Consider the following 21,718-nt stretch of genomic DNA (forward strand, 5'->3'; position numbering starts at 1 on the left):
GGTCCCAATGTAGCTCGTATTGTCAAGTGCAGTGCTGTGGAAGTGACTCGGGGCCTGGGCTCCGGCCCGGGATCCAAAATAGCTGGCGCTAAATGACCTGGCCTCCACGGTTAGCTCGGCTGGAGGTCATTTCGCAGATGGCCGGCAAGGTGGCACCTCCAAATGGGTGGTTTGCTCTCTTGTAGGCATGAGCGCCGTCGACCTCACTCGCCTAAAGGACTTTCTGCCACCAAATGGTCAAAGAACACGCCCTGGCTACATTGGAATGCCCTTTGGTGGTCCATCATAACAGTGAAGTGCTAACGGTGGTTTGTGGCCACGCATTACTTTCACAGCGAAGGATGACACGGCCCATCGCGGCTGTCGAGGGCCGCTACCCTGCCGCGTTTTTAAGATGTTTCCCTCCAGCGACGCACCCGAGTCAAATCACCCGGCTCGTTATCCGTCTCCTGAGGGAGGCCTCTCAAACATGCGCGATGGTGGAGGACCGCAGTTCGACACCGGTGCAGGACGCACTGAAAAAGCTGGATTTGATGAGGTGTATGAAAAGCGGTCAGCTTCACCTGTTCCTTAGGAGCTTCCCTTGAATCCGTCCCTTTACCCTTTTCTGAGCGCAAGCCTGCCCGCCAACATTTGCCCCTGTCAGTCAGTGTTAAGCACCCCCCCCCCCCCCGACCCCCCGCCAAGCCTGTCTTATCATCTTACCCCATGGGTTGCTCTCACACTTTTTCACTCAACTTCTGCCGGTGGCCGAGGGCTCTCGTAAAAGTGAGCGCTGAGAACCGGGTTCCGAATCGAGGACTTTTTGGTGACTGTTGCTTGGAAACTGGGAAGACGTACCTGGAACTCAGCTTGGAATAGTTTCCGTTCACAGGAGCCGAGGGGGGGGGGTGGTGTCATTTCTTCACTGTGTAAGTGGGCCCCAGAGCGGCTTTGACTTTGTCGTGCGCGTCCCTGTTTGCGGGCCCCAACAACACTTGCGGACTCCCGTTGTGAATCCGGGTTTATCTCTTCTTGGCCGGCTCAGTTCTGTCTACGGACATGGCGTCTTTAAGAAGTCTGATTCTTGCGCTGCTGATGGCGCTGCTCTGCTCCTTCCACGCCCCGTCGGCTCCTGCGGCCAAAGCGCAAGATTTGCCGTTCCGCTCTGAGCAAGGCCTGGTGGCCGACGACGACGATGATGATGATGATGATGATGGAGATGATGATGATGACGACGATGATGATGACGACGATGATGAAGACGACGATGATGATGATGACGACGATGATGACGATGATGATGATGACGACGACGATGATGACGATGACGATGATGATGACGACGATGATGATGACGACGACGATGATGACGACGACGATGATGACGACGATGATGATGATGATGACGACGACGACGACGACGATCATGAAGGTCAGTTGATGTGACTGTGCACGTAAGAGCTTTGATGTCAACGCGCTGCCTTCCAGCCGGAGTTATTTTCATGCTACGATAACTCCGGGAGGAGACAGCGAAAAGGCGGCATGACTTCATTGTCACACCGCCTTCATGCGTTTGTGTGGTCATGATTTGTTGTCTCTTTGTGTTAGCGCGTTACCCAGACTGCTTGTGCCGCCGCGAAAAGAAAAGAAAACCTTGAACGACAGCATGCGGCGTGTTCCGAGTCGATCCGTTTGAAGGCGGAAAGCAAAGGCCCCATTTTGTTTCGCCCGAGTGTCAAATTCAAGTTTGACGTAGCGTAGCAAGGATCTCGTCGCTGTTCCGTCAACCCGACCGCGTCTATGCGCTCGTGTTTTCCAAGTCGCTCTTCCGCCACCTTGGAGCTCACCAATGTCCCTTTCTGTCTCTTCCACTGTGTTCTTTTCCCGACTGAACTTATAGAGTTATGAGCACTTTGAAGTGGCCCGCCTGAAGCCCATCGGTCCGAAGTCCTTCGTACACGCCACACTAGCTAGGAACTTGGAGACTGCAGAAATAATTGCGAGAGAGGGAGAGCTTGACGGCGCAAAAACACCATTTCCTGTTTTGGACAACGGGCGCGGCGGGCTTTGTCTTTCAGTCTTTTGATTTGGTTTCAGGATTGGAAAGAATGATTCCTCCTCTGGGAACATCCTTTCTGATTTTTATTTGTAATTTTTTTTTTCAATTGGATTGACCTGCATTTGTGTCTCGTTCATGTGAGTCTACAGAGAAAGCGAGACTGATCGGAGGTCGAAATAGGCCGAGGGAGACTAAAGCTTGAGGGGCGGTGCAGGGGGGGGGGGGCCACTTTGGAAATGACGAGAATTTTCAACAAGAGTCATTACAAATGACAGACCGGATCGTATCGACATGGAAAAGATTTTCTGGCGCTTTCCAACAGTCCATAGGAAGTTTCTCTCTTTCTTCAGATCTCTGTATCTCTCGCTTTCTCTGTAGAACATCTGTTCAACAAAGAGCCCTTTTTTTTTTTCAAGCGCTGGAATAACAGCCATTTGTAATGCAAACATGGAACCTTTTATTGGAGGGGCGGGGGGGGGGGGCTTGCAATAATTGAACCCGTTTCAATGCAGTACATTTGTGACCTCAAAATGCTTGTTTGGCACTGTAATAACTTAAAAATGATTTTAACGGCATGTTTTTTTTTCGTTCATTATGATCGATGAAAGGAATTGCTGCCCGGCCTTTGGGGAGAGAGTATTTGGGAAAAGAGAGAAATATCGAAATGTCAACTTGTCAAGAGATGATTTTTGGTTCTTTTCCTCTTCTTGTTCTTTCTTAACGAACCACTTTGGTGTCGAATGTGAACGCGCGTGGTCGAAAGAGCCGTCGCCGCTGCCCACACGTCTTTAAAGCCACTTGAAATCAATCAATAAATCAAGTGCACACAAATGCAAAGGGTGACAAAGTGCAGCATTTTTATAGCACCGCGGCCTGTCATCGTGCGGTTCGTCCGACTGCGGCTTTGTCAGACGTGATTTGTCTTAACAGCTGTGAAGGCGCGACTCGCCTTTTAATTGTGCCCTCATAAATTCTTTCGTGTCATTTACAAGGCGCTAGATCCGATTACAATCAAGGCAATCGCCGAAGAAATTCAAGGTGAGTTGTGCACATTGGACAAAATACTCGCTGCAAGTGGAAAACTACGGAGCCCCAGAGGTAAAGATTACTGGGGGGGGACGATGAACTCGCTTCTCGCTGACTTCGTCGGTGCCTCTAAAACCCCACGAATGATCGCATCTAACGTGTTTTGTTTGTTTTTCATTTTATACCAACATTACGTAGTGAAAAGTTTTCATCTGGTATGCGTCCAGCGTCACGGTTGCCGCATAATAAAATGGAGCGCACCTCCGCCAGGGAAAGCGAGCTGGCTTTCAAAACAGCCTATTCCAAATGTTTCTCGCCGAAAACGATTCCGCACCACGTCAGGCTTTTCATCGCGTGCTTGTAACCCACAGGTGTGAAAGTCAAGGCCCGGGGGCCAGATCCGGCCCACCACATCATTTTATGTGGCCCGCGAAAGCAGCTCAAACATGTCAACTTACATGATCCTTTCTAAAATCTCTGCCAAAATGTCAAATTCTCATATGTAATACATAAGAGATCTATCTAAAACGAACACCATGCACATCTGATCGTAGAAATGTTCATCCGGTAATCGTCATGCAATACGATTTCGCCTTACGGCCACGGACGTGTACTTTCGACTTGAACGCGATGCGCGTTATGTGCAGCGTCAGCTTGAGGAAAGCCGCCGGCGTTTGCGTTGATCACCGGAAGATTGTGTGCTGTATGCCGACCACGCTTGCAGACGACGACCGCGATGACGACGACGACGCCGATGATGACGCCGATGATGATGATAACGACGACGATGATGACGACGATGGTGATGATGACGACAACGATGATGACAACATCAAAGATGGCGATCACGATGACGACGACGACGGCAAATACCACAGGGGCTCTGTCTGCGCGTACTGCCAAATCTGCGAGGTAAGTCCACCTCTGACAAATACGCAAATAAACAAGCCACGTGGCACCACTTTTAAAATAAGAGTTGACCACAAATGAAAACGACAAATCGCATTTATCCACTCGAAGACTCAACAGTGGGGATGGGCAACTGGCAAGCTGCCAGACTTTGAGCGGCCCCTTGATTCGTTTTCAAAAAGAATCATCTCAAGAACGTTTTTTTCTGACACACCCAAAATTGTGGGAAAAAAAGGTGACAAATCCAAACTATTCGCCAATATTAAAAGAAAAGAAAAAGAAAACATCTGCCAATATGCAAATCCACGAGTGCTGAACAGCGAGTAGGCGGGGGTCGACTGTAGCTCGAAGTTGTCATATCGCCAATCACCACTAGATGTCAGAAATGTTTCGGTGGCATTTCGGCTCGGTCTTCTACTGTCCCCGCGCGACAACGTGATTTAGCCGACTTCTCTCGTTCTGTAGTTTTGTGCCACGCTTGAATGGTCATTTGTATGCAAGGCGGCCCTTTGCACCGGAAAGAAATGTGCTTGCTTCGAACCATGTGACTCTTTGGCGCACGTTGTCTCCTTTCAGCGCTGCGACAGCTGCGATAAATGTCCTTGCGAAGAAGGAGACAAGTCGGAACACTGCGATGACTGCAAGGTGAGACACTTCCGCTTCGCGGTGGGTGCCGGAGCCCATCCCGGCCGTCTTGGGGCAGTAGGCGGGGGACGCCCTGAACCGGTTGGCACGCGCAGACCGACAGCCATCCGCAGTCACGCTCGCACCGACAGACAATTTAATTTTAGCGTTCAATCGGCCCACACGAACGTATTCACACGAGGCATCAACTCCATTCAGATCCCCCCCCCCGACCCCCCCGCAATTCCCATTAAACCCTGTCAAAAAGATCCCAGTGGAATAAATGCGGAGGCATCACAGAAATCGACAAATCAAGTCCCCGAGAGGTGGGATTTTTTTTTCATTTCATTTTGTTGACACCCTTTCACTCTAGACACTCTAAACTTTAAACAGTTTGTGACGTAGCAGAAATAAGAGTTTGAACGTGTGTTTTGCACGGGAGAGGGGGAAAAAGTCACGAATACGTGTTTATTGTTTTGTGTTTTTTGTTATTGTAAAGTGTCCTTGGGTGTCTTGAAAGGCGCTTATAAATAAAATGTATTATTATATATATTATTATTGACGCAAACTAGATGTGTGAGATTCGATCTCATTTGTCTCCATCAGTTTGGGGCTCGGACATCTTGGGTGGCGGCGCAGCGCATTGCAACGTCACTGTTGATTTGGTTCATTCTTTTCACAGATGTGCAGTTTCTGCCACGTGTGTCCCGCATGTCGAGCTCTTTGCCAAGCCGGTGAGTGACTATAAAACGGACCCGGCTCACTTTTCGAAAGAAAAACAAAAAAGTCCAGTTGAATGTTGATTTGATCTGGCGTCACAGCGAACTGCCAAGGCCTCTTCCTGTCGGTCATTGTTTTGTTTCCATTCCTCTGGACGGGTCGTAACTGGCAAAGTAAATTCCTGGTGTGTTTTTTTTCCATACTTGGCCAATAAAAATGTGATTCTAACTGTGATCGGTCTGATCAAAGAGGAAGATCTTTTCATGGAGCAAGTGACATGATGTTCACGGTAACGCGAAGAATTCTGTTTCCTGCAGGAGGCTTCCTTGACAAAGTGACCGGGTCAATCTACAAGTAAGTCATTGCAGTCTTTTCGTATCAACGTGCAATGACCTCATTTCCAAATCGCATTGATTGTTGCGCTTCAATCCACAGGACCGTCGCCGATGTCTTTGAGGAGGATGACGGCAACAACTGACAGCTGCCCTCGTGTGGCTAATCGAAGTGTCATCTTCACCTCTGATTGCTTTTTTTTTTTTGGGGGTGGGGGATCACTTACTCGGGAACCTCACTGGTGCCTTAACAGAAATTGTGAATGTTCATACTGTATTCGATATCGTCGTTGGCGGCCATTTTATCAGAAACGGTCACAACAAACTATAACGTACAAATTTGCGACGTCGCTCGAGGTACATTGTAATGAGGTTCGGCCGCGTGTGTTCCATTTATTATTTGGAGCACTCAAATATCTGGTGATGTGTTGAACAGTGAAAAATGGAAGGCCACTGTTGAAATTCAACTTTTTGAAACAGGCTTGAAGTCAGTCAAGAAAGCAATTCTACATCGTTTGTATTGTCTCGTTAATTTCGTCAACTTTTTGTTCAAGGTGTCAAGGCAAACAAATGTCATTTTTTGTTTAGTTTTTGTTTTTGGGCCGCTGAAAAATGGAGGACGGGCCACAAATGCCCCCGGGCCTTAGGTTGAATATTTTGTTCGGGTTCAAGGGAAAGTTTCATTTCCATGGAGTGTATTGTGAAAAGTCGACGCTCACGTGACCACAGCGGTACAAAGATGCAACCACCAGAGGGCACCGGAGGACAGTCTTCAACGTGGCATACTATGCAAAGTAGAGGCGTCGCGTGTGAGAGGGACAATCAAGTCTTGTTTCTTGGTTTTTGTCACTTGGGTGTCTTGACCAAAACTTGTTTGGCGAGCGGGAGTCCCAAACCAGGTGGCTCGTCCTCCTCAAAACAGCGCCGCCAGGATTGAAGCACTCATCAAGAGGTACAGTGGCACAGTCGGCACGGCAGCGATGTTGACAGCCCAGCGAGGCTCGTCGCGTGAGAAGCTTTGAGGAAGTGGCCGCTGAGAACGCCGCCGCCGCCGCCGCAGCCCTGCGGCGATCGGCGTCATCCCCCCCTCGCCCGTCGTTTAATTCCACCGCACTTTGGTCACGCGGGCTGCTGGTTCTCGACCTGTTTTTCAGCGACATCCCACCCGTGAAATATTTTTTTTCAGCCAAGTAGCCAACCCCCCTAACCAGCATAGAGGACAATGTTGTGTCGTTCTTGTCTGATCGACTTAGCAACTTTGTCGTCGTTTCTCTTGAACGAAATACTGTAAAAAGAGAGAACCAACAAAAATGTGTGCACATAAAATGATCAACACAAATGTCTTCCCCCGGAAGCGGAGTAAAGAAATCGTTCACAAATTTCAAATCAAGTTTTCAAGTGATTGACAGCTGATGCCCCGAAATTGAATCGCCTACATAATATCAAATCATTTAATTTCCTGAAAAGTTTACACAATTCAACAGTAAAGGTTTTTCAGTGGATGTTTTTTGAATCTATTTTTGAAACCTCACGTAGCCCCTGCAGTGCCTCCCCCTTCCGCCAGGGCTAAACGTCGCTTTCTGACAAGATTTGGTCCAGATGGGGGATAGCCTCAAAAACAAGAACAAGTTCAAGTGTCAGGATGGCGGCACCGGTGTGTGTGTGTGTGTGTGTGTGTGTCTGGGGTCCAGTGAGTGAAGCGTGATGGCAGAGAGCGCTTCGTGCAACGCACATTTTGAAGGGCTCGCAAGGTGTGTCAAATCTCCATGGCGAATGGAATTAACACAGCGACATCAGGATTATTGAAATAAGACTGTGTTCCACAACACACGCGTACACACACACACACACACACACACATAGGCCGTGGCCAGCAACCGACTGTAATCCCGATTGACAGCTCGCCTTCACGCTTGAACACACCCCGACTTTCAAAATGGATGCAGAAGGAGAGTTTTACGCACACCCCGACTAAATGGAGTCTCGTCGAGTGCAGCTGAGAAGAGCAAATGTGAAGCGGGGAACTATTAGGAGGTGGCTGAGGAAGTAGCATGTGGAGGAGTCACACACATGTTCACAAATCTCCAACCATTTTGATCTTCTGACGCTAAATCAGGTCAACATTTTCCTCCTTTGGGAACTGCTGTTTTTTCATCAAATGATTCGACTCTTTTCTCGTAAGAGGTGTGACTTTTTTTTCCGGACAAATTAGATGGGTGTGAAGTCGTGTTCGGGGGTGGGGGGGGGGTGGAGGCATCGCGGCGCTCTCTTCGCAAAGATTGAGTGTCGTTTAATGCGAGTGGAGAAATGATGGCGCGGCCGCTCGCAGGGCAGACCGTCGAGGCGACGCATAGCTCCTAAGGACGCTGTCGGCGCCGAATGCCAAGTATGGCGTTCACGCGCACCGAATACTAACGGCCAGTGGCGGCGAAGAGCCGAGCCGGCTAATGAGCGGATGTCGCCGTAATGGCGTGTCTCCATGTCGTTGCTGCGCCTCAGCGGGACACTTAACTCTTCATCGCTGCGGCTCTTCTTCCACCTGCCACCGTGCGACCTTTCTGCCGAGGCTCCGGGGGGGGGGGGGCAAAAGCCATTTCGCTAATCGTATTCTTCTTTACGGCTTTCCATGTAACCCTGAAGCTATGCCATATAGTGACAGATTGGGGCGTTTTTTTGAACACCCCCCCCCCCCCCCCCCCCACCGCAATAGAGATGGCTCCCGTGGATACGACTGCACGCATTCAGACCGAATGGACTCCCGTTCTTTCCGAGATCTTTTCTCGGTCCACAACGCGAGTGCGAAAGCGGGAAGCTATCTGTCATCGACGCGGCGGCCATTAGCCCAAAGACATTAGCCGCGGCCATCATGCCAGCTATTAACTTCTCTTTCGGCTAAAAGGCAACCGTCCCTCACAAAGAGTCATTAAGGTGAGCTATGGCGAGATGCAGCGATGGCTGGAAAATGAAGATAAGAGGGAGGGGACCAAAGATGGCCGCGAGAAATGCAGAAAGACCCCAAAGAGAACACGCGCCCGAGACTGCCAAGGAGGCCTTCCATCATTCTAATTGTCGGCCGTGTCATCTCCCAAGTTGGAAGTAGAAGCGATAAGCCTCTCTCCGGGAAGCGGCGCTTCGTGCTCATGAGATGACGGCGCTAGAAATCGCGTCCGCACGAATGGGACGGGATCCCTGCAACGTCTGGCGGCTCGCCGAGCTCATCTGCATCGTCGTGTTTCGGTCAATTCGATGTCCACGCAGAGCGGGAGTTTCCAAACGCAGCCAGAAAAAAATGGAAGGATGAAAGGGCCAAGTCTTTTGTGAAACGTCAGTCAAGAAAGCGCTTCATAGATATTGTTTGTATTGTCGAGTTCATTTCATCAGTTTTCAGTCAGAGGTGGGGAGGCAAAAATTTTTTTGGGGGGGGCCCAACAAGCCTCTATCTCACGCAATAGATCAGGCTCTGCATTGAACAGCAACCGAACCCCATCTCCACATTCAGAACACCCCGATGCCCCCCCCCCAAAAAAAGAACCAACTGTGGGTAGGTGATGTCTTCATAAATCAGCCAGTAAGCACAAAGTGGTGGAAAATATTTTTGTGTCTACAATTGAAGCCGAATTTGGCTTCTAAAGTCTGCGTTGCACGTTATGCAAAAGTATGAAATGATTGGCGCGACGATCCGTGAAGCTCCGTTCATACTTTGAGGAATTTCGATTCTTTTCGCCGATCCCCAAGTGAGCCACAGAATGGCACACACACACACACACACACACGCCACCTCCCAGAAAAAGCCCACACGCGGAGCTGGATGTCAACAGGATTATTTGGGAGCCTGCGTCGCGCGGGTGTTCGCTATGTAGGCCAGGGGAAGAAAAAAGGCAGCAAGCGAGGCATGTGCCTGTTTTGTTAATAATTCAGCGTCTTTTTTTTCTGCCTCCGTCTTGCATGGATGACACAGACTTGAACAGAAAGAGGGGGAAAAAATACAACCTGGCCCCAAATTTCTCCAATGTGGGACACATGAAGCTTTTCTTATCTGGGATAAGCTCTCACTTGTATGTGGCAAATTGACGGCCACGGAAAGAGTATTTTCCGTGAGGAATAAAAGGCCGACAATTTTGCAGTCCTGTTTGAGGAACAAGATGAAAAGAGGAAGCGTCGATGATATTTTGGAGAAGGACGCTCATTCTTATTGACTGCCGCCCAGACGCGTGGGCAACACTTGCGCAAGCTGACACGTGTCGTAGTGATGTGCGCGTGCCGTGCCGTCAGTTCTCATTCCAAATGTGTCTGCTTCTCACTCTCCCAATTTCAATCTTACACGCGCGCGCATAGGCCGGTGACACAGGATTTCCTGCTGCAGGCGTCAGAAAAGGGAAAGAAGAGGAAGTACACAACCTGCAGAGGCTGATGGGAATTTTCAGTTTAGATTTCTTAAAGCAAAGAAAGATATCATCCGGACGCTTTGCTCTTCACTCTGACGAACTGAAAATCGGAACAATAAATGCATCCTCTTCATGTGCAACCATGATAAGCCGCACATAAGAGGATTAGAATAAAGAAGGGCTAGCGCGGTGGTGGGCAAGCTACGGCCCGCGGGCCGAATCCGGCCCGTCGGTCCTTTTAATCCGGCCCGCCGAAGGTCGGTCCGCAATTAAGGTTCGATGTGAATGATTGCATTCATTTCAATTGGACTTGTAATGACCGGCATTGCACCGCCAGGTGGCGCATTGACTTGAAGTTGCAGAACACGGGGAGGGGGGGGGGGCGGGGCAATCTTTTCGACCACCTAGGACCTCTGTATCGCTCTACTTCTACCGGTCTGATCACAACCCATCTGCAGCGATGCACAGGCTAAAATAGGTCATCAACAACACTCTTGTCATTTTAAAAAAGTATATTAATACCGTACTTTCATGCTTTTGTTCTGTTGATGTTTGATATGGACTGTCAACAAATGCAGTTTGTTTGTTTTTAATGTACCATAGCTCGTGCTGACCTGGCCCTTCTGTCAAATTTTAAAAGTCAATGCGGCCCCCCAGCCAAAAAGTTTGCCCACCCCTGGGCTAGTGTTTTGCCAATGGACAGTGTGCACATATAGATAGGTAGGAGACAAGTGGGAGGAGGGGCGTCGGGAAGGAGGCGGGGATAAAGAAGCCGCGTATCTTAAAACAATGGGCTAGCTGTCAAATCTCGGGATTCCCCAACATTTCCCGGTTCGGTGAGGCCCCGAGGTCCGCATTGACACAACATCGCTTGTTATGTACAGCAAGCATGAGACCTTCACGCTTTGGTCTGCGTCGACGGGCTTTATTCTAACCGCAGCCATCGGTGCAATGATGCCACAAATCATCTGCGCGTCAACTTTTTATGCCGCATGGAGGGTCCATGTTAAAACCGCCATTGATCCGAGCTGCGGACGATTTTTGGAGCGCGCTACGCGGGGTTGTTTGAACTTCAACGATAGACCAAAATGGTCACACGCTGACACGCGCGCGCATGCACAACAATGTCATGTCATGTTTTTATCCACATTATTGCCAGCGCACATCACTTCCACTGCAAGAAATGGGGTCACAGAGCGCTTGCCGGGAGCTTTGTCTTTTGGCCCGTGGACCCAAATTCTCTGCCCTCCTTTTTGTACGGCGTTGCCTCTGTTTGCTTGGAAATATTCATGTCAAATGCAAAAGACACTTTGGATGTAAAAAAATACAGAAGAATAGATTAGAAAAGGGACCCGTACGTTTTTAAAAAAAAAATCTGTATGCTTTCATGTATCTCTCTGTAATTGCAATGTCGTGTATCCGGTTCCATTCTGACTCATTGGAGTCGAGTGCAGTTGCTTATTCCAACCGCTGGATGGCGCATGTCGAGAGAGAGAGAGAGAGGGAGGGAGAGGAGGCCTACCGCAAAGGAAGAACCAAGAAATCCATCACAGGTTGGGCGAAACGAATATTTTAATTGATTGATTGATTGATTCGTTTCTCGTTTGAATCCATTGTTTGCGCTTCATGTGCAGCGCTTTGCGGAGAGGGGCGGTTGTCTGAAAGCGCCGAAGAAATCCACTCGAGTTGAGTCTGTTCGTAACTTGGTTTCAGGAGTACGCGGACGACATCTGGACATGTTGCCGTTTGTGGACGTGGAGTCCTTTCCGGACGAAGTCGCTCATCTCCGTCCGCAGCGGCAATCGGCGACCGGCCGCACCTTTCTCCGTGATGGAAATGATTTCAAGTGCCTTGCCTACGGGGTCGCTGTCGATGCGCGCCGCTCTCTCGGCGTCGCGTGAGATCGCCGATGTCGTGGGTGATGTTGTGAAGTCAACCGTGGAAGATTCTCGACATGCCGATGCGCGTGAATGTTGTCCGTTTTCTTTTCATTTGCACACCCGTGCGCACCCCCGCTTGATGGAACCACCGCGTTGCCTTTTTTTTGAAAAGTTGAACCTGGTTGCAGCACAGCTGTGTGATGAATAATAGAGCACTGACGGTTTCTCTCAGCGTCAACTTCCTCGCCGCGCCGATCGCCTTTGAAGCGTCACAAATGTTCAGTCGTTGGATAGGTCACCGATGGACGTGATCGGGCGCCCGTGTCGAACGCGAGGCCCGCGGGCCAAAGAGCGCCCTCCCCCTCATTCGATGCGACTCCCCAAAGCGTGACCGCCGAGACCGCCAAACCAAACGGGATTTTCGGTCCTACCAATAATAGCTAGCGAGCGAGAGAAATACAAAAAAAAAAACAGCTGGAATGACTGCTTGCCGTGTCTTTCAATCGTGTCAAGTGATGACATTTTCTGGCTTGTCTGTTCACGCCGCCCTCATCCACGTCTTCGTCTTTACGCCGATTGTTTCCAGTCCTTTTGCTTGTTTTCCAGCCCACACTTTCCCTCGTGGTCGCCATCGATTTCACGTCGGCATTGATGAACGGGCATCGATGAATGTGATGCGTTTCCCCTTTCACTGCTCATATTTGAACCAGCGGCTAATCAATAAAGGGAGGCCTCGAAGCAAGAGCATTGATTTTTTTTTTCCATTTGAAAAAGATTTGAGGCTGTATTTGGCTTTGTGCGCGTGCGTGTTTGTGTGCGCGCGTGCGTGTCTTTTCTTACATCGTGAAGTGAAAAGGAAGAACAATTTGACAACGTAATGAGAAGAAACGAAAGACATGTTTTCAAATGAAAACGTCATCAGAAAAGGAATTCACAGCACGGATACTCCAAATATTTCTGTAGCATAGTTCAGTTCGAAATGTTTGTTGTGTTACTTTCCACCACTGCTAATGTGTTACTAAGCTAAATTTAGTTGTTGACAGTGGCGGATGGGTGGCGCTCGTGTTCAGCTGATGGGGGGGGGGGCAGAGAGAGAGGGAGAGAGAGAGAGAGAGAGAGAGAGAGAGGGAGGGAGGTGGGAGCGAGAGGGGGCGAGGCCAACGAGTACAGGCCGGGGGTTACCACAGGACACCGCCGGAACGCGAACACAAAAAGACGTCAACAGGGCGAAGCGTGCCGACTTGCGTCGGGCTGGCCGCCATTGCACCGCGGGACCAAGTGGCCCCCATTTGACGCGTCGCGGCGGTTTGAAAGTGCGACGGCGCGCGGGGCTTGCGGGGCTTTTCCGCGTGGACTCGTTGAACCGGAGCGAGGCGAACGGCTCGCGCCGCCGTGACTTCGGAGCGGTCCGTGAGCCACTTGGAGCTCCCGCGGGCGGCCTCGGATCGAACCGCCCGCCCGGGGCTCGCCGCGTTTCGAAGTTCCGGGTTAGAGGAATCGACGGACGGACGTTTTTCTTTCGCTCTTTCCTCGATTTGCTTTTCAAATCGGAACCAGGTACGTTCGGACTCCTTATAAAGTCAACACCCACCACGTGCGTGTCGACGCGTAACGCCATCCCGATCGGGATTTCATTTTGGCGCTTTCGGAGAGACGTCCTTGAATTTCCAGGCACTTGTCGCACGGTGAATGTGAGAACAAGTCGAAAGAGCGAGAATGAGGTCGAAATCGGCGCCGCGATATTGTGGGGGAGTTTGACAAAAAGCGCGCTTCGCGGAGGGTCGAAAGGACGGGTCGTTTCACTCCGCCCCTTCCCCCCCTCTCCTTCGCCCATCGGTGCACTATGAAGATGTGAAGTGCCGTCTCCCTCCCTCGCTCGTCGGCTTTCACTCTGGGTGTTTCTTCCCTGCTAAAAGACCGAGAAAGCAAAGCGGCGGGGATGTACGAAAGCGTGGACGTTGTGGGTTTGAGCCCCCGCAGCCCCGGCGGCGGCTCTTTCCTGGGCACGGACTACTACCACAGACCACCGGGCTTGGAGCCCGAGCAAGGACTCCTGGCCGGCGTCGGGGGGCTTCAGAGGCCGTTCGGCGGGTCCCTGGTGAGCGGCAGGCACTGGAGCGGATCTTGCCACTGTGAGTCGCCTTCGTGCTTTCTTTTTTTCCATAATGACAGGGAGACGTCACTTTGTACTTCTTAATGGATATTTGAGACGGTTGAGTCTGAAAAGGTGTTTGAAAGCGTGGTCTTTTTCTTCAAAATGAATGATGACGGCGACAAACTCCTTTCCGGACTCAAGCTCTCCTGTCCGGAAATAAGCGATGTGTATTTCACGTTCAAGCGGATGGAAAATGCTTTGCGTGCTCTTGAAAACTAGCATTGACAAAAGGACTTTTTTTTTTCTTTGGGGCCTTTTTCATGATGGAAGCATCTTTTTGTTGACGTCGCCAAAGCACCTGAGCCGAGCGCCACCTTGCGCGGTCAATGCATCGTACTTGTAGTTCGCCAGCGCCTTTTTACTTGGTCACTCGCTCCATCACTTTTATCTTTATTGCACTTGTCGATGTTCTAAAAGGGACGTCGTGTGCCGACGAAGATTATTTGCCTCTGCGGGCAGGCTGTCTTTCGCTCAAGTGGCCTTTTTAGTTGATCAACAACCGCCCGCCCTCAGTTAGCGCCGCGTCGAGCGCCAGCCTGAGCGCGACTTGGAGTGATTTTCCAGCAAAGGAACCCTCAATTACTGTTCCGCACACTTCTGTTGAGTTTTCACATCAGGTTTATAAGAACCACGGATCTCGAGTGATCTTTTGACCGAGATCTCATGTTTTTTTTTTTTCCAAATGTAGGACTGGAGTAGGCACATTGGGCTGGTCGGTGGATGGGGAGGTTTGCCTCCCGAGTGTGTGTCTGTGTGTCTTTGTGACCGGAATGATGAGCATCAAACCGGTTCAAAGGTCAAAAGGCCAAATGGACACAGGCGCATATTCGTATGTGACGACCGTTCTTGTAGTTTGCAAGCAGTAGCTGCTGGCCGGTACTTGGCTTTGTGTGTGTGTGTGTGTGTGATTCAGAGCAATGAGTCACCGACAATTGGGAAGTGACCTACATCTCTCCCTCGCTTTATCCACCTTGTATCTGCCTCCTTTCTTTCCTGTGTCAGCTGCCCAGTCATCAGTTCTCCGCACTGAATGACCCCCCCCGCCCCCCATTCTGCTTGAGGCACAAAGGGGGCGCATGTACACGGGGATACACGCACTACATGGATCCTCTCGCACTCGCAGTTTGCCCGGGAATGTGAAACGACACCGACTAGGTTTGACCCCGGTGTGCGAAAAGGGAGGAGTCGAATAGTTGCGTGTCGATGTGGATGTCAAGCGGGCGCATTTGCAGTGTTGTGGAAGTGCAAGTGGGTTCACGCCGCCGTTAGATTCGTCGCAGTGCCAGATCATCTCGGCCGCGGTTTTGTCGTCGGCGCGGTTTTTTCCCCTTTGCGGAAACGAGCGCTCTTTCTGCCCGAAGACCCGTTGATTGATCAACGATTCTTTTCAATGATCTCCCAAGTCGCCCGGGCCGCACGTGCCACACGATGCTCGTTTATTTGGGGTCTCCAAATAACCCATCTGTGCCCTTGCAAGACACTTTCCGTTGCCGAGGCCAAGGATTTCCAGCCCCAAGTGATCAACTCCGTTCACGGTCCGCCCGTCCGTCTTGTAATCGGCTTCTCCTCGCGAGGGGCGCGCCGGAGCCTATCCCAGCCGTCTCGGGGCAACGGGCGGACGGGCCGGAGGACAAGAGCCTCAACCGGGCGCAGGGCACGCAGAGACAAACGACAACCGTTGGAGCTTTTCTAAAATGTATTTTTAAACCTCACATCCTGCACAATAACAACAGGATCGGGTTGCTTTGCGATTTGATCAAGTTCAAGATGCCCACTCGCGCTGGCCTGAACAAAAATGGCATATCCAAAATGATGCGCGGCGCGCCAGTATTTGGTCGCGACGCCAAGTAAAGAAGGAGTCATGGCTGCATGTCCCCCCCCCCAGCTCATGCGGAGTCTGCAGGTGTGGCTTGAAAATCCACTTGAAGCCCGTTCAAGGTTTCTCCCGTCGTTGCGCCGGCAGCTTTGGAGCTTTAGCAAGAATGCCGCTTCTTTGGAAAGCGTTGACTCGCGTGCCAGGAGCACACGGGCGCAAATACAGTGCGAAGAAAATGTCGGTTGGGCAGCCGGCGGAACGGGAGCTCGCCCGCTCGGGATGTGGGGGAGCCCCCGTTTCCGCGTCTTGTTCCTTTTAGCTTGAAGAGAGGAGATCAAGGGAGGGAAGCTCGACCTCTCTATGGTGGAATGTCTGCTATGGTTGCCGAGATAGGGGGGAGGGGACGAGCGTGTCAGGTTAGAGGTTAGTGCAGGCGGAGGCGCGGGGAAAGGGATTGTGTTTTTAATCTTTGGGGTCATGACCTCGGAATGTGTCCCACTCCGTCACTGCCGCGGCTCCCGACACAAAGCAAAAGGCCGCAGAGGGCGGAGACAAATTGTACGTCGGCTAGGAAAAGTTGCAATCCGTACGGAAGCTGCGCGTTGAGTCAGAGTCCCGCGACCGAGAGCCCCACCAAAGGTTGACGGCGACGAGTGCAATCGATGCTTCCAAAGTTGGGATTTTTAGTCTCGTCTCGTCGAGTTTCCTTCCGCGCATTGCCGAAAACGTTTTTGCGAGCGGATTTAACGCGGCCGCAAAATCAGACCCGTCCGCGTTGGATTTTTCAATCGATCGCAAAGCGCCTAATGGAATCGGCGTCACGCTCCATGTTCTTGTTGACGTCTCCGCAGCGCTAGAAACGGAGAGCACGAGTTCCGGAGAAGATTTGCTGGTCACGAGCCCCCCATCTCCGCCACCCCCGCCGCGCATCTACAAGCCGTGCTTTGTATGTCAGGATAAATCCTCCGGATACCACTACGGAGTCAGCGCATGCGAGGGCTGCAAGGTACGCCGACTCGCGCCATCGCAACGGAGAGACGACCGACGTCTCGGGGAAGTCGCTCACGCCGACGTCGAGTCGACGGGGTGTTTGCACAACGTGTCGGGGCGGAGGCCGTGACCTTTACACCTCCCCGAGGATCACTAATCCTCTTTGCTCTATCTAATCCAATAAACAGACGCACACAATCGCAAACTCTTTCCACGCAATTAGTATTTACTTTGTTAACCATTGAAAGTTTTCGTTGGTCTCGGGCCACGCCGGCGTTCCGCCTTATCATCCGCACAGTTGCGCGCATTCCAAATACAAAAACGGATTGCGGGGCTCGAACGTAAAGCGGAGGTCAAAGGTGACGCTACCGTCTCGAAAGGAATTGCTGTATTCTGTCATATGTGTTTCAGGGATTCTTTCGAAGGAGCGTCCAGAAAAACATGGCGTACACCTGCCATCGAGATAAAGTTTGTGTCATAAACAAAGTGACACGCAACCGCTGTCAGTCCTGTCGCCTGCAGAAATGCCTCGATGTCGGCATGTCCAAGGAGTGTGAGTTTCATCGGGAATGAAAAAAAAAAAAAAAAAGATGCTTAAGACAAACTGTAAAATGTCAGCATTTGGAGTTTTCTCACCGTACTGGCAGTCAAGTCCATCATCGTGCTCGGACTTGAGAGTCGTTGACTCAAAAGCGTTTTAGTGTCGGCTTTTGTCGCCCTCCGGTGGCGATTTATGCTCAACGCGTTCACGCTGTAGGACTTGAGACACTGCGGAATAAAAGCCGACACCGGCCACATATCCGTCCACCGTTTTACCGATATGGCATACAGGAGGACAAAAAAAAAATGACACGGTCATCCGGTTTTCATCAAACAACCGGCTCATAATTTGGGTTGTCCTTTCCAACGGTGGACAATTGCGCTCCGTCATACAAAAAGCGGCTTTGAAGATTTTGGCTCCCTCGTGTGGCCGCCAAAGAAACTTGTCTCAGTGTGTCGCAGTTAACTTCGACGCCGCTGCAAACGATCGGCATCGTCGTCAAAGTATTGTCAAGTTCAGACGCGGATCTCCGTGCCATTAACGACCGATCCGGCCCGCCGCGTCTCCTTGCGTTTGGATCCAAGACCGAGCTTTTTTTTTTTTTTTTTCTCCACAAATTTACGTCCCGTGACTCGGCCTCTGTGCTCAGTGGTCCGAAATGACCGGACAAAGAAGAAGAAGGAGGAGAAGAGGCAGGCGGAGGTGGAGCTCTACGTCTTGTCGGCAGAAACGGAGCAGATGATTGAGCGAGTTCGTCGCGCGCACCAAGACACGTTTCCCTCTCTCGGTCAGCTGGGCAAGTACACCACGGTACTTTTCTCCCTTAAACCTTTGCTTCGTTTCGGGTTGAAAGTTGCCCCCCTCCCCATTTTGTGAAAGTATCATCACTAAGCACCTTTCATTCGTTTTGGCTTCCGGTGCGTCTCCTTTTCCCGGCCGCAGAATAACAGCGCCGAGCATCGCGTGCCTCTGGATATCAACCTGTGGGACAAGTTCAGCGAGCTGTCCACCAAATGCATTATCAAGACGGTGGAGTTCGCCAAGCAGCTGCCCGGCTTCACGACGTTAACCATCGCCGATCAGATCACTCTTCTCAAAGCGGCCTGCCTCGACATACTGGTGACGGCGGAGCCGCGCGAAAAAATCTCACCGCAGGAATTCCGATCGGAAAGCCGCCTTACCGCTTGACCTCCTTTCATCCCAGATCCTGAGGATCTGCACGCGCTACACCCCGGACCAGGACACCATGACCTTCTCCGACGGTCTGACTCTCAACCGCACGCAGATGCACAACGCCGGCTTCGGGCCGCTCACCGACCTGGTGTTCTCCTTCGCCGGTCAGCTGCTCCCCCTGCAGATGGACGATGCAGAAACTGGATTACTCAGTGCCATCTGCCTGCTGTGTGGAGGTACCGCAGCTGTCAAATGTGGGAGACGTTTAAGTTCCGGCAAAGGGGAGGGGGGGGGTCTTCTCAATTTGATTCACAGCAGAAAAAAAGGGAGGGAAAAACTAACAAAACCTGCGATACGGATCATCTCGTGATCTGTTCACAAAACCAATTGGGGTGTTTTGGGTGAGGCGGGGGGGGGGACACATTCATGCCATTTGAGTTTCATTTCCATCGGGCAGTGATGAAAGTCCTCCGGATTTTCACATTTTCATGAAAATTCCTCCGGAAAATTGAGGAAAAATCGCCGAAAAGGAATCCGGATATTAGTTGACGACATTGAACGAACGCGCGTTTCGAGTTGGTTGTTTTGCTTTCACGAGCGTAGCCGTGTTGAGGCGCCAACACTAGTAACAGTTTTCGGCATTTGTGTTCGGCCCGCAGACCGTCAAGATCTGGAGGAGTCGGACAAAGTGGATGTTCTACAGGAGCCGATGCTGGAAGCTCTGAAGGTTCGACGTGCCATTTGGGATACGCTATAGGCACACGTTCGTATCCGCTCACGTCAGCGGGCACCCGTCGTCGTCGTGAACGCCGACAAAGTGTGGAACAGTGTGACCGAATTACAAATCGGGTTTTCTGACTGAGCTCGTCCCATTTGAAACATTGCTCTTGATTTATTTACTTACTTATGTTTACTTATATTGACTTTGCCGAGGCAGCGTTAGTGACTCGAATTAGCGGTAGAGGGAGAAAAAAAAAAGTACAGTCTTTTGCTCAACATTCCATCAACTTGTTTGATCAACGGGCTACAATGACAAATTCAAAACTCGGTATACTTTTGTTGTACCTCTTATTTGTGTAGCTCTATGTCCGGAGAAGGAGACCTGACAAACCTTGTATGTTCCCCAAGATCCTGATGAAGATTACGGACCTCAGGAGCATCAGCGTGAAGGGTCAGTATATCATATTAGTAGTCAATATATATATATATATATTTTTTTTTTTCTTTCTGCCTACATTCTTGCTGCCGGAGGCTGTAAATTTCCCCAGTGTGGGACAAATAAAGGATATCTTATCACGGTGTTATTTCCAAAACACATTTTCATGTCAAGCCCCAACGTTTGCAGTCGACGCGGCGAAAATCAAGGAATTGACCTCCTCACCGTTCCAATACAATCGGAGAGGATTAGAAATTCATCTGCGGCGGCGGCGGCGGCGGCGGCGGTTTGTTTGAATGCAACCTGTCGGCCCCGCAGGAGGCACTCCGAAAAATAAGGCAACGTTAATGGAAAGCCTCGCGCGAAAGGCGAAAAGCGCCAGCTAGGAGTTGCCAAAGAGAATGTTTTCTCAGAAATTGCCTCACTTAGCGAGCCCAACTGCACTCCCTTGACCCCGACTCAAAGAAGAGAAGGGCTTTAGGAAACAAAGCTACGAACAGGGCTTTGAATATAAAGAAGTGGCTGACTATGTCGTGGGCTCACAGCTGTGCGACAAGCTTTTTTTTTTTTTTTTTTGACACCTTGTTCAACTTTTTGGACCCCCTAGGAGCAGAACGAGTGATCACACTGAAAATGGAGATACCGGGCTCCATGCCGCCACTCATTCAGGAAATGTTGGAGAACTCCGAGGGACTCGAGGGCCAAGGGAAGGGCAGAGACGGAGGAGGCGAAGACGAGCAAACAAAGCGGCAAAATTCCAGCGGCCCGTCCCCGATGTCCGTTCCCTCGCCCGGCCGCAGCCCCCCGGCCAGATGCCCCTCCCCGTGAGCGCCCGCTCCTCCTACCTCTGCATTGCACAACGCGGGGCCCCGCTCCAGCGCCGAGACGGACGTGGATCAACTCTACATTTCATCGATGGAGTCGGAACGTTTGAAGCCATAAACTTCAGCGGCGGCTGCGGATCTGATGCGTGACTCGTTTTGCCTGCCTAAATTATGCGCTTGCAAAGACGCTATCGTGAGCGCTTGGTCGAGACGTGACCGCTTGATGCATTTCGTGGAAACTACCCGTTCACTTTTCAACAATCTTTTTGTAAAGATCGTATAGTTTCTTTTTATTGTTTTCCGGACAAAAAGAATCGGGCTCTATCGCCGCACCTCTCTGACTTCTCGGTCACGGGACATTGTCAGTCAGATATGAACAGATTTGATGAAGGATTATGGGGTTAGTCTATATATAGATGATAACCCTCTTATGCATTTTTCTCTCGTGAAAAGCCATGCGCGTTATGCAAAATCGGGGCGCGTGTTTGGATGTAAAAAGATGCTGCGGCAGACTGACAAAACATATTTTCTTCAATTTACATGATATATTTTGTCTCCTTTATCTCCTTCACCCCATCAGTATTCCCCCTTAAACTTCCCATCTCCCACACCCCCTAACGCACATTGGGGGGGGGGGGGGGCCAGGGGGGATCAAGCGTGAATCGATTGTGCAGCCTCACTGAAACGAATATTGCCACTGAGAGCAAACATAGTTCGGAGCATCTGTGGGAAAAGACAGCGTCTGGGTTGTTTTAAAATGGTCAACCCGTAGGTGGGCACTTTAATCGACTGCGACATCATGAGTGCGCGTCAAGCATATCCGAATACGTCTACTTGTCCCACTGTGTCGCTGTTCACACTGCCACTGGCTCACTTTGTATGCATTGCTACTGCCGCGCGCAAATTGTTTTACAATTCCACTGTTGACTTTATACAAGGGGACCTATTTTTTTATGTTTACAGCTCTGTTGTCTGCTGGAGTCGTAATCCACAATTTACTCTTTGGAATCCTGTTTTTTTTAAATTAATTATTCAACTGTCATTCTCTCTTTTTTCTTTGCCCGAATTCCAGTTCTCTCCTCCCATAAGGCTGCCAACCGTCGTGTGAATGGGTGAGCTGGGCCCGGAGTAAATGACCGCATCAAG

At 50.7% G+C, this 21,718-nt stretch overlaps 2 protein-coding genes and 1 long non-coding RNA gene across 5 annotated transcripts; all 3 read left to right on the top strand.

Annotated features, from left to right (window-relative positions):
- The first annotated feature begins 740 nt into the window (after nt 1-740).
- Nucleotides 741-6,311, top strand: LOC147192260 (uncharacterized). Its single transcript, XM_086133112.1, has 6 exons — nt 741-1,414; nt 3,792-3,979; nt 4,553-4,621; nt 5,283-5,334; nt 5,638-5,674; nt 5,756-6,311. The coding sequence occupies exons 1-6, from the start codon at nt 1,042-1,044 to the stop codon at nt 5,796-5,798; spliced, it is 762 nt and encodes a 253-aa protein (XP_085989238.1). The 5' UTR covers nt 741-1,041; the 3' UTR covers nt 5,799-6,311.
- A 66-nt stretch (nt 6,312-6,377) lies between these two features.
- On the top strand, nt 6,378-12,659 carry LOC147192261 (uncharacterized). The gene is made up of 3 exons (XR_015103233.1): nt 6,378-6,604; nt 11,482-11,590; nt 11,751-12,659. It is a non-coding gene; the product is annotated as an uncharacterized LOC147192261 (long non-coding RNA).
- A 423-nt stretch (nt 12,660-13,082) lies between these two features.
- LOC147192262 (retinoic acid receptor alpha-B-like) lies at nt 13,083-21,614 on the top strand. 3 transcript variants are annotated; one of them, XM_086132996.1, is made up of 10 exons: nt 13,085-13,474; nt 13,834-14,049; nt 16,740-16,894; nt 17,290-17,431; nt 18,069-18,229; nt 18,362-18,538; nt 18,624-18,828; nt 19,252-19,319; nt 19,673-19,763; nt 20,356-21,614. In XM_086132996.1, exons 2-10 carry the CDS (start codon nt 13,857-13,859, stop codon nt 20,574-20,576), a joined length of 1,413 nt encoding a protein of 470 aa, XP_085989122.1. In that variant the 5' UTR covers nt 13,085-13,474; nt 13,834-13,856; the 3' UTR covers nt 20,577-21,614. The 3 variants fall into 3 exon arrangements, with proteins under 3 accessions (XP_085989125.1, XP_085989124.1, XP_085989122.1); XM_086132998.1 differs by having other exon boundaries at nt 13,084-14,049; nt 19,721-19,763; XM_086132999.1 differs by lacking the exon at nt 20,356-21,614 and having other exon boundaries at nt 13,083-14,049; nt 19,252-19,355.
- Nucleotides 21,615-21,718: the final 104 nt, after the last annotated feature.

This window comes from Hippocampus guttulatus, chromosome 16, assembly GCF_054856545.1.
Source record: "Hippocampus guttulatus isolate MCC_2025c chromosome 16, RoL_Hgut_1.0, whole genome shotgun sequence".
Classification (NCBI taxonomy): Eukaryota; Metazoa; Chordata; class Actinopteri; order Syngnathiformes; family Syngnathidae; genus Hippocampus; species Hippocampus guttulatus.

What these genes read in the sequence shown, in the direction of transcription:
- LOC147192260 (XM_086133112.1), top strand. Translation starts at nt 1,042, where the DNA reads ATGGCGTCTTTAAGAAGTCTGATTCTTGCGCTGCTGATGGCGCTGCTC. An exon ending in CGACGACGACGATCATGAAG is followed by an intron (nt 1,415 to 3,791) that starts GTCAGTTGATGT and finishes CCACGCTTGCAG; the next exon opens with ACGACGACCGCGATGACGAC. An exon ending in CGTACTGCCAAATCTGCGAG is followed by an intron (nt 3,980 to 4,552) that starts GTAAGTCCACCT and finishes GTCTCCTTTCAG; the next exon opens with CGCTGCGACAGCTGCGATAA.
- LOC147192262 (XM_086132996.1), top strand. Translation starts at nt 13,857, where the DNA reads ATGTACGAAAGCGTGGACGTTGTGGGTTTGAGCCCCCGCAGCCCCGGC. An exon ending in AGCTGGGCAAGTACACCACG is followed by an intron (nt 18,230 to 18,361) that starts GTACTTTTCTCC and finishes TCCCGGCCGCAG; the next exon opens with AATAACAGCGCCGAGCATCG. An exon ending in CGGCCTGCCTCGACATACTG is followed by an intron (nt 18,539 to 18,623) that starts GTGACGGCGGAG and finishes CTTTCATCCCAG; the next exon opens with ATCCTGAGGATCTGCACGCG.